Source organism: Choloepus didactylus, chromosome X, assembly GCF_015220235.1.
Source record: "Choloepus didactylus isolate mChoDid1 chromosome X, mChoDid1.pri, whole genome shotgun sequence".
Lineage (NCBI taxonomy): Eukaryota > Metazoa > Chordata > Mammalia > Pilosa > Megalonychidae > Choloepus > Choloepus didactylus.
The window spans coordinates 12629941-12641671 of record NC_051334.1 but is presented as its reverse complement, the minus strand read 5'-3'; the positions used below and the strand labels follow the sequence as shown (position 1 = coordinate 12641671).

The 11731-nt window shown below is 40.4% G+C and overlaps 1 protein-coding gene across 2 annotated transcripts in view; it reads left to right on the top strand.

Annotated features, from left to right (window-relative positions):
• The first annotated feature begins 546 nt into the window (after positions 1-546).
• The window catches only part of ASB11 (ankyrin repeat and SOCS box containing 11), a 28158-nt gene continuing 16973 nt past the window's right edge, over positions 547-11731 (top strand). The window contains exons 1-2 of one of the 2 annotated variants that reach the window (XM_037821590.1): positions 547-840; positions 10844-10923. In XM_037821590.1, the coding sequence (XP_037677518.1) occupies positions 660-840; positions 10844-10923 (261 nt within the window). In that variant the 5' untranslated portion in view covers positions 547-659. Of the gene's footprint in view, positions 841-1644; positions 1897-10843; positions 10924-11731 lie in introns of those variants that run through there. The other variant, XM_037821589.1, reaches the window with a different exon arrangement.

Genomic DNA, 11731 nt, shown 5'->3' with positions numbered 1-11731 from the left:
CTTGAAATGGAAAGTGAGTGATCAGGAACTTTGCTGCAGGAATGAAACTGCATTTCGACATGTTGTCTAATGATTCCCAGCTGCTTCTTCCACTTGGGCATGGTATCTGAGATGGACCTTCTATTAAATACCATCTGGAGCACATGATCTTTAACAGGTCATACTTTAGACTTGGGCTTTATCTTTCATAAACATCAGAATGAAGAGGAAACGAAATGTCACAGGGATGGCAATTTCTCATTAAATAAGTGCATTTGCACTTTTTTGTATAAACTTCAAATAACTTGCCTTGTCCCCATGGCATCTAAGTTTGTTTTATCTCCTTTTGAACCCTGCCTTCCAACACAATGTAGTAAAAATAAGGGTTTAGGAGTAAAAAAAAAAGACTTGGACACAAATCTTGTTTGTGATACAGTACTGATTAATGTCGTTCTGGAACTTTTGGATGTTTCTAGTTAGAAGATTCTTTAGTGTATTTAATATTGCCACCAATATCAGCACATGCAGCCACCAAATCACAGTTAGATTAGAACCTACAAACTGAGTTCCCCGGTAACAGGAGCACAGAGTGCTGGAAGGTTTAAAATAGATGTCATATGTTACCAATTATAGCTCAGTGAAATTTTGCAGTCCTAGGAACTTATACAGAATAAGCCAAAATGGAAGATGGTCCTGTTTTCTATGGCTTTAAAAACATCTTTATTACAATGTTTGCTACCTTTTTTTTCTTCAAGCTTTTAATTAAAGTTTTTTTGGCTCTCCTAACCCATTTCTATATCGTCAAAGGAAATAGAAAAGAAGCGGCTAGGATAGCAGAAGAAATCTATGGTGGAGTTTCAGGTAAAAAAAATACATGAATTTGTTCCCAATATTTAAAAAAAAAAAAAACCCTTCCAGATAATTCGTATGAATAGCAGTTCTGGAAGGCAGATTTTATGTATACTTTGGTTTTGAGTGGGTAGTTTTTAAGTGATCTATTATTTAAAGTAGCAAAATGGGGTTGACTGCACCAATTTGTGAAGGATTCTTAGCTTTATTTTTCTGCAAGTTAGTAGATCTAGTAGTAGTTATTATTTAAGAAGTAAAGTAATGGCTTTCTAAGAGTATTGCAAGAAACCTTATTTCTACTGGCCAAAAGAATGACTTACATAAGATTATTCTCCTTAATATTTTAAATCAAATTTTAACAACAGAGAGCATTCTAACAAGACTAAATTTCCTCAGGAAATAGAATGACCAATAAATTTGATTTAAAGCAGCAAATGTGGCATGCGATATATGGTTTTGTGCTGTCCTTTGCAATTGGAGTTGATTAGCCACTTGTCACTGGAGGGAAAAAGAAACCTTCACTTTATATGTGACACCATGTGAAGCACTACAAACAAAAGTTATTATAATATGAAATGCCGAGATTCTGGTAAAACATTTTAAAGGGTCATGCTTTGTAGAAATTAGTCTCCATTTCTGTAAGAAAAGATTCACCTTAACTGCAGTGAGACACTGCAATGGAAAATGAATCAGATATCCCCATCACTGCTGGGATTGTCACTCGATAAAGGAGTATTTCTCCGTAAACAGAGTTCAGAATTTCCCTATGTATTTTTAGTGTTTGCAGGGGCTCCAGGATTACATCATTTCTTTATCTAGTGTCCACTTTCACTTTGCATCCAGGATTCTCTTTTCGAAATAGACTTGTGTGATTCCAATTCCCTAGACAACTTTGAAGAGCACAGCAGTCTTATCCAAAGACATAAGACCTCCAAAGACGAAGCATCAGAATGCTTCAATTCACTGGGGAAAATGAGAAGAATCTTGAAGTTTCAGAAAGTGTCAGAAGGCCCAGACTGTGGAAACAGGTGTCTTTTGGGGATTACATTTGTCACACATTCCAGGGAGGTATGTTACTTTGACTAGTTAAATAATGATAATGATGATGATGATTGTTTCTCTTTAGTTTCCAGTTAAGCCTGACTTGAAAAGCTATTTTCTAATTTAATTTGTAAGTCTAAAAATCTCAAATCCAAAATTTTCAGTAACACCATTTTGGTGTTGTCATAGAGAAGTCCTACTCCTGGTTTAAATTAGGTGAAGTCCAGCAAAGTCAGTAATGGCAAGAACGTGTTAAAAATGTTCTCTCCTGTTGTTTGTGTGCATTATTTCTGGTATTGTGCTCTCCATGAAGTACAGGCTTGGAAAGGTTTAATAATACTCAAAACCTATATAAGCATTAGCATAGTTTGAATTCAAGTCTGGAGCCATAAGACAGAGCTTTTAAATAGAGCTCATTCATTCTTTAGCTCAAATATATTTGCTCAAGCTCCTAGGATCGTATCCTTTTAAATTTGAAAGTAGCATGGTGTTATAAGATCAAAGTTTTATTTTTCAATGATCATTAAGCAGGGAGTGAGAAATACTGCATGTTTATTTCTCAGTTTGATTTCCTTCCTATGTATACATATGTATACACACATACATGCATACATAGAATAGCGAGCATATCCAGATTTGGTATATAAAGCTTTCTATAGCAATATAGACAGTCATATGCCAGAAACAGTAGATTTTTGCATGATTCTAACAGTTTTTCGTTTGACACTATCAATCAGATACTATGTATTTAAAGCTAGAATGCATTAAAAATCAACAAAATTTCATGAAAGTGTTTAACTCAAACCAGAAATTACTATTGCTGTTCATTGGCCAGACAAATGTTTGTCAGGAAAAACATGAGATTTAATCATTAAGCTAGCTAACTGACTTCCAAAAGTCTCAGCCCAAGGTTAAATTTCTTTATTCCACCAGCATATTAAGTTCCTATAAACTACCATCGGTGCTGTCAAAAGCAAGGGGAGGGCTGTAAAAAGCTCAGCCAGGACAGAGTAGGCTTTCTTACTTTCAGAGGCCCTGTCAAACATCATAGCCCTCATTAAATATCTTTTTTTTTTTACTGTAAAGTCTTTTGGAAAGATTTTTTATTGTGTAATCTCTTACTCTGGAATACGTTATTCCCTATGTCTTTGTGGTTTAAGCTATTGCATTTGTAGATGATTCATGAGAGTTAAGCTGTTATTAGTTTTGATTTTACAGGCTTCTTTGTGGATTTTGTAGACAATACATTTTTTAGGTTGAAGCATGATCTTAGCCCTTGAAAAGTTCCCAGGCCCTTGGCGCTGCTCCTGATGGATAACCAGAGCCTATCTACAGCCCGTAGATGTTTCTGCCGTGTTGAAAGGCACCATTTTCCTCTAGAGAGATAGGTTATATGGTTTTTCAGCCTCCGCTAATTTGGTCAGAATTGAAGCTATATTTATTACAGTGACTGCTCCTCAACCTTGATGAAAAGAAAGTCCATTTACAGGTTGTTAATCTGTTATCCACAAGCCTTGGACCAGATGTGTATGAGAATTCAGGATTTTTTGGATATTAGAAAGATGACACAGTGTGTATACTGTATATTACATAGCACTTCCAGTGGGGTCTGAAGCTGCTTCCCATACGTTTTTTCAAACATTCTGATTTTTCTCTAGTGAACATGAATATTCACACCAAGTGAAAAATAGCAATGAAAATAAGAAATTGCCTAATCCAAGTCCTGCTCATGTTTTGCTGCCAAAAGGAGTTTACATCAAAGTTTGATAAGAACTTGGTTTTCAGAATTTGGAGCATTTTATAATTGCAGGGATTATGGAACAATAGTACCTTTCTTCTAAAAAAAAAAAAAAGGCCATTTTAAGCTGTTTAAAAGATGAGTTCTGTTCTAAGTGTTACATTTAAGATCTGTTGTCCTTGTAAATTCAAAGGACTGACCTCAATTGGATGGCCACACCTCTGCCTGACTCATCCTCCTGACTTCTTTTTCCTGTCCTCCCCATTCCAGTAGGATTGTCCTGCCTTTGTTCCATTCTTCCCCAAACCTCTGCCTAGCCTTCTGCTTGGATTTGCTTTTCCTCATTGTCTGATCAAGCCTTGGCCCAAGCATGCTCTGAGTGGTCACCTGTTGTAGGTGTCTGCTGGCTGTTCCCAAGTTGGGACCACCAGTCTCCAGCCAGGCCCTGCCTCCCCATCTGTCACCTTTAGCTCAGCTCTGCTGCCCCTCATGGGTTCAAAGGAACCTTCTTTCTAACACATGGTCATTAAAGAGTATGTTCATTGTGTTTCATCTCCAGAGCAGAGCTGAGAGTTCCAGAGAGCATTAATTTTAACTCGATTTTCTTAGAATATTTTAGATATCTCAGGAAATTCATTATAATATGATTTTTTTTCAATTAACCTTTTTTTTTTTTACCTAAAATATCATCAATTCTTCCAGGGTCTTGCCTATATTTTGGTTCAAAATTGAAGTTCCTTTTGAATTTTCTCTGATAATGCTACAGAAGAAGATGATTTGGGAACTTGAATAAAGAGAACAAAGATTGTTCTATGTGCACAGCTGGATGATCTTTTAGAAAAACAAGCCAGGAATCTCAAATACTTGTTAGAAATAGGCACAGTGAAAATTGCAAATCAATAAAAAATCATAATTGGTTTTGATCTTGAATACGTGGAACTTGGACAGACTGTAGTCCATTGGAATCAAGCTTGCAACTGAGGTCTGTGGTTTTAGAAGCTGTCGTGAAATTGTTATTTGAGTGGGCTGAGGACATGAGATATAAATCACATTCTGAGAAAAAGGCAAGGGTGGGGGGATGAATAAGTACTCGAACATTTTCCATACACCTCATCAGGAAGAAATAAACATATCTGCAGAGTCAACTATCTTCCTAATGTGCCCAGAGCCCTGTGACCTGGGCAGTCTGCCAAATAACTAAAAATAGACTGCCTTGGAAGAAAATGATTTTTGATTACTACTTAAGCATTCATTTATTTGGAAAGCTTAGTTGCATTTTTCCTGAAAGGGATGGAAAAACTCCCTAGCTGCCAAAGAACTTTTATTCCCTAATTTTTCACAATTAGCTCTAATTTGCAAAATAAGAATGATCAGAGTGAGCCATTGCATGTTGGGAACAAAAATAGAGAAACAGGAGAGCCCCACTGTGGCAGAGTTTCCAGAAAAGGGTTCTGTGTGAAACTCTTCAAGGTCCTTTGAAGCAAGGGCTGGAAAGCAGTGTGACTGGAAAGGTCACTTCCTTGAGAGTGGTTTCATATCTAATAGGGAAATAAAAATGAGTTCTAACTCATTTTTTAAGGAGATACAATTGATTCGTTGCATGCTATTTATAGGGAGAAGGTGGATTCCAAAGCATCAAGACAAGTAGTTCTTAAAACCAGAACAGGGTGTTTTCTGAAGTCTCAAAACCTGGATTTAAGTCTTACTTCTGCTGCTTGCTGGCTGAGACCTCTTCTCGTGGGGCAAAGGGTTGTTGTGAATTTTGGAATGTTCTGGCTCATGAAGCAAGGCTTTTCTTGCCTTCCCTCCTCCTGAACAGCAAGGGATGGGGGTCCAGGAGAAATACAAGTTTAGATAAGAGGTGCCTGGAAGAAGGGGGGACTGGTACCTCACTGTCAACTTGGAAGCCTGCTTAGCAGACAATTTGTTCAACTACCCACCGTGCTACTTCAATGGGAGAAAGAGAAGTGGGCAGCAGTGGTGTGGTGACAGGAGAAGCCCGGGACAGCCGCCAGCGTTCCCTCTCACTTGGTGGAATGGAAGATGGCACCACCCATGCCCGCGGGCTTGCCAAGCCTTCAGAAGCATGTGGTGCAGAGGATGCGGTGTTGATGGGGGACACTGGGAGAGGTGGCCAAACGCCACTGCTTAGGAAAGCTGCCAGGGAGTGAGCACAGGCGCAAAGGGCAAGTTCACAGACCAGGATGTGAACTGTGCTTGAGGCCAAGTGTTCTGGGTTAAATAGTGCCTCCCCCCGCCCCCCAATTCACATACACCCAGAACCTGTGAATGAGGCCTTATTGGAAATAGGGTCTTTGCAGATGTAATCGAGTAAAGATGAGGTCGTACTGGATTAGGGTGGGCCCTAAATCCAATAAGATTGGCATCTTTATGAGAAGAGGGAAATTTGGGCACAGAGACACAGATGTATAGCGAGGATAAGGCCACGTGAAGTCAGAGACACAGACTGGAGTGACGCAGCCGGAAGCCAAGCATTACGTAAAATAAAATGGCCACCTGCCGGGAGGGACCCCTTTCTGAGAAAGGATTTTCCAAAAGAAAGAAACAATTTTACTGCAGGAACTTTCCAAGAAAATGGAACAATGGAACGCACCCTACAGAACTGCAAATAAGCATCACCTGGTGATGAACCAGTTTCTGCCCAGTAGAGAGAGCTTATCAGAATGGGACAAGCATACCACACAAATCAGCGTATAGCTGCACCCCACTTTGTAAGACCCCCTATATAAAATAGAACTGTCATGTCAGGCAATCAGAATATTTCCTCACTTGCTTTTGTCTTTGCCCTAGATAATTTCTTCCTTTCCACCCCTTCAGCAGAGTTCCTTTCTATGTGCAGTTTGGATGCTGCCTGATTCATGAATCGTAAAGCTCAAATAAACTCCCATAAATGCTGTCTCGTCTAATATATATTTTCTAACACAAGGGACGCCCAGGATTGCTGGCAACCACCAGTAGCTAGGAGAGGCAAGGAAGGATTCTTCTCTAGAGCCTTCAGAGGGAACATGGCCCTGCCAAAACACAGATTTCAGACTTCTAGCCTCCAGAATTGTGGGAGAATGCATTCCTGTTGTTTTAAACTATCAAGTTGGTGGTCCTTTCTTATGGCAAGCCTGGGAAACTACTACACCAAGCAAGCAGGGCTGGCATCCCCTTCCAGTTCTCCGAGGAAACCTCTTCCCTGCCCCTCTCTCTTCTCCCCACCCTCCGGCCCCTGGGCACCTAGAAAAAGGAGGCAGGCAAAGAGCACGTCTGCCACTCTCTCACATCAACCTGCTAAGGCCAGAGATGGTTATGCCCTGCTCTGAGGTCAGGGAGGAGAGGAGCTTTGACGAGGATCAGAGATAACAGTTTTGAAGTGGGCTGGCCTGAGTCATCTTTAAAAACTCTTTATGCAAGTATGACATAAATACAGAGAAGTGCACAAATCATAAGTGAACAGCTTGATGAATCTGCGCAGTCAACACAGTCATGAACCAGCACCCAAGAGCAAGAAACTGCTTATTATCCGCGTTGCTCCCAACCATGCCCTTTTCCAGGCAACACCCCATCCGCTCCACCCCCATACTCCTGTGGTTGGGTTTTGACTCCCAACAGGAAAGGTAAGTTTGGCCTCTTTTTGTACTTTATAGAAACAATCACAAAGCCCAATTCTTTTGTGTCTGGCTTCTCTCATTCAAAATTATATTTGGGGGATTTATCCATGTCGTTGTGTGTATGGACTGGGTCTTAACTACTGAAATGGGACTGATAAGTTACAGAAAGTCAGTGGAAAGTTTGAGAAGGATAAGAGGTTGTATTAGTTTCCTAATACCATCATAAAAAATTACTCCCAACTGAGGAAGAACCCTTCCTTGCCTCTCTCCTATCTTCTGGTGGTTGCCAGCAACCCTTGGTGTTCCTTGGCTTGTGGCTGCATCACTCCAATCAGGGCTCCATCACCACACAGCCGTATCCCTCAGGTGTGTGTCTGTGACTCTGAAGCCTTCTCTTTAAGGACACCAGTCACTGGATTTAGGGCCCACCCTAACCCAGTTTGACTTCATCATAACTTGATTATATCTGCAGAGATTCTATTTCCAAATAAGATCACATTCATAGTTGCTGGAGGCTAGGACTTGAACCTGTCTCTTTGAGGTACACAGTTCAACCCACTACAGGGGTCTTTGAGGTCTTGGCTTCCCAGCAGGAAAAGGGGTCACAATACTCCATTTGGAGGCAAGTTTTAGAAATAAGAAAGCCATTTTTATTGCTACTCTAAGTTAATTATTTCAATTGCATGTTGCCACTTACATCTTGTTTTCATTCCTGAATCAAATACTTATAGTAACTTTAGGTGACCTAAATTTACCGGCTATTGTTAGAATAAACAAAGCAATAGGCTATGGGTTTGCTTCTTAGGTCAGTCGGGGTACTGAGTTTTAATCCATGGATAAGGCTGTCTTCTCACTGCAAGTGCCTGCTTTCACTTCCAAGAGCGATTAGGCAAGAGTGCAACCTGTCTGAAGTGTACTTCCCGTTGAATGAGATAGAAATGACTTAGAGAAACCAAGCATGACTCATTGAGGATTATATGCATACATTATCTCATTACCTCCAATTTATGCAAATTATCAATATCCCAGGAGATTTAAAAATACTCCACTCTCAGACTTTTAACTAATTCAGGAACAAATGGAGACACCAACCCAACATGTTTCCATGTTAAAAATTTTTTCTGGTTTTTCTTTGTTATTACAAAAGAATCACACATTCATATCAGGAGTGATGGGATCACCAGGAATTTTATTTTATTTTATTTTATTTACTTTTTATTTTGGAACTGATTTCAAAATAACAGAAAAGTTACAAGAACAGTACCAAGTGTTCCCCCATCTCTTCACCCAGAGACCCCATTCAGGTTTAGCCAACCATCCTAATAACATCCTCGATGGCAAAAGGATCCCTCCAAGGTCATGTGTTGCATTTAGATATGGTGTCTTCCCAGCCTCCTTCAATCTAGAACACTTCCTCAGTCCCTCGTTGACCTTTGTGACCTTATAAAATTACAGGCAAGTTACTGTGTAGGATGTCCCTCAGTTTGGGTTGGTCCCAGACTTCCTCACGATTTGATTCCGTTTATACCTTTTTGGACAGTCGTACCACAGACGTAATGCCATGTTTTCCTCCTTGTGTTCCATCAGGTGGTATGTGATGCCAATTTGTTCCCTCACTGGCAATGCTTTGATCACCTGAGTAAGGTGCTCTATAATTCTTTCCCACTGAAAAATTACCCCTTTTTTCCTAATATAATAATTATAATATATAGTATGTGTAAGATATGATATTTAGAAATCATTTATTTGTACAATATATAAATATGTATTACATAGATTATAAATTGATTATAATAATTATAAAATAATTATTTTGTGGGGAGGTAATTTGAGACAGAGTCTATGACTTCTACATTTATTAGCTGGCATTCTACAATGAAAAAGAGCTTTCTATCTCCCCATTTATGTATTCATTTATTATATAAGTGAAGACTTACAGATTCTTATTTTATTTGATAGGCTATAATTGGTTACTATCATTATTTATTTTGAAGCTCAAATTGTCCCAGATTTGGACAGTGCAACCCCTTCAATCTGGCTGCCATGTCTTTCTGACATTTCCCCATCATTCTTAGAGCAGCAATGCCTAACTTTCTGGCAAGATGTTCCAGGCATACCTTATAGTTTTCCTGGCCGGGTCCTGGAATCAGCCATTTCTCCCAGGAAACCTGGTTTAGGCTTTCTCAGTGCATAGTGCTAGAAGAAAATCTGTATGCACACACACGCACACATATAATTTTATATCTAAATTTACTTCAGTATCAAATCACGTTTTCATATGATTGCTCCAATATCAATCCAGCCCTGTAGAAAGCATTCTAGTTTCTTCTTTTACGTAACCCGAAGGGTCGGAGAAGATAAAAATTGAATTTCAGTGTAGGAAGAGGGCTCATTGAAATGTTTCTAAGTCGATTCTCACCCATTGGAAAGTTTACCCTTTCCTTGAAGACTTAAATTATCTCAAATTAACACAACTCGCCTTTGGTGGAATTTTGTGTTAGCCAAGTTTGCAGGCACGGGCAAATTCAGGATCACCTCGAAGAGACTGATAAGAGGGGCCGTTTGTGTTAAATCCAAATTGTATACGTGCTGTTTGATGTTTGAAGAGCACAATTATAAGTTGAAGAATGTCCAATTTTTCAAGCTGGAGTAGGTTTTCTTCCAAAACAAATGACTGGTCTTTGGCATGTTTAATAGAGGGTTGCTTCTCAAATGCCCATTTAATCTGGTTAGTGTTTGCAGACAAGTGAATATAAGAAAAATAATTCGGAAGGCAGTTCTGAGACTGTTCTTAGAGAACTGCCCTACCATGTATTTTTATTAATCATAAACTGTCTTGAGAACCTTAAATCATAGATGTATTTTATTGCCCTTCTTAGGGATCAAAGCTCTTGCCCAATACTAGATTGCTGTACCCCCATTTTATAAAAGATCAGGAAATTGAGGTTCAAAAAATTTTAGTAACTTCCCCATTTTGTCAGAGAAAGTGGTCGAGGTAGGATTTGAACTCAGGCTCTCTGGCTCCACTGGCCCCTTGCTCAGCCATCACTCTTAAACTTCCCACTACAGAGCTGTTTAAGGAAAAACTTTTAGAGTATAATATCATCCGAAAAATGTCGTTCTGTATTATGATAATAGATATGTTCATTACCAAAATGAAACAGAAGCAGTTACCTGGGGATAGTAGAACAAAACCATTTTACTGGATCCCTTAGGGTCTCCTTCGTGTGCCACAGGTTGCTGTGTCTTTGGGGTGGGAAGCAGGGGAAGGATGGAAGTGGGGATGCTCATGGACAGCTTTGTCCTCCATTTTGCCTTATTTAGAAGTATCATATTCAAGAACTGGGTACCATTTATTTGAACTAATCCTATCCCTTGTTAAAGCTGCCCCTGAAAAGCCAGAGAGACCAACTGCACCCTTCTCCCCACACACCCCTAAACTAATCAACATTACACCCAGGAGCTTGTCACCCTGGAATGGGCCAATGAGAGATCCTGATGCAGGGTGGCATGCTTTCTTCCTCTTCCCCCACACATGCTCTCCCCGTGGGTGGGCAGCATGAAGAAACTGCAGGAAGAAGTCTCCAGATCTTGATTGTGACCTTGATTTGTGTTTCAGACTGCTGGGCTGATCGATCCCCACTTCACGAAGCTGCGGCCCAGGGGCGCTTACTGGCCCTTAAAACTTTAATTGCACAAGTAAGTAAACAAAAGACTTGGTCCTTTGTGATCATGCTCTAATCCAGCATCATGCTTTGTGATCTTTGGCTTGGTAGCTGAGGTCCCACTTGCCCCATCTGGTGCAAAGCATTGCCATTCTCGGCTTATATCTCCTCTCCCACCTCACCGTTTATGCTTCCTGATTCTCCTTCCCTGGGGAGCTGGCTTGGTTTCCTCCCAGTTCCCTCCCTTCCCCTTCTGCACCTCCCTTTACCTCCTAGGAAATTTTCCCAGGAGGGATGATGGTGGATGCCCCCCAATTTACATGGTACTGATACTCCCCCAGTGTGCACTAGTGAAAACAGCCCTGAAGTCTCATTAGTCATTTATTGCTGCATAACAAATGCCCTCAAAATATAGTGGCTGAAAGCCACAAACATTTATTATTTCATGGTTAACATGGGACAGGGAACCTCTTAGCTGGGTGGCTCTGGGCTCAGCCTCTCTCACAGGCTGCAATCAGGGTTGCTGGTGAGCCATCGAAGAAGACGATCTGCTTCCAGCATACTCGTGTAGTTGGTGGCAAGACTTGTTTCTTTGCCACATGGGCCTCTCCACAGAACTGCCTCAGAATATGGCAGCTGGCTTTCCCCAGAGAGAGCACAAGAGAATGCCTAAGAAGGAAACCCAACCTTTTTATAACCTAATCTCTTCAGTGACATCCCATCACTTCTGTCATACGCTATTAGTTAAGAGTCAGGAGAGGGGTACCCACTCTAATCAAGATGGCGGAGTGAGACACTTCAGGGCTCCATCCCTCCACAGAAGCTTTGAATAACCTGCAAGA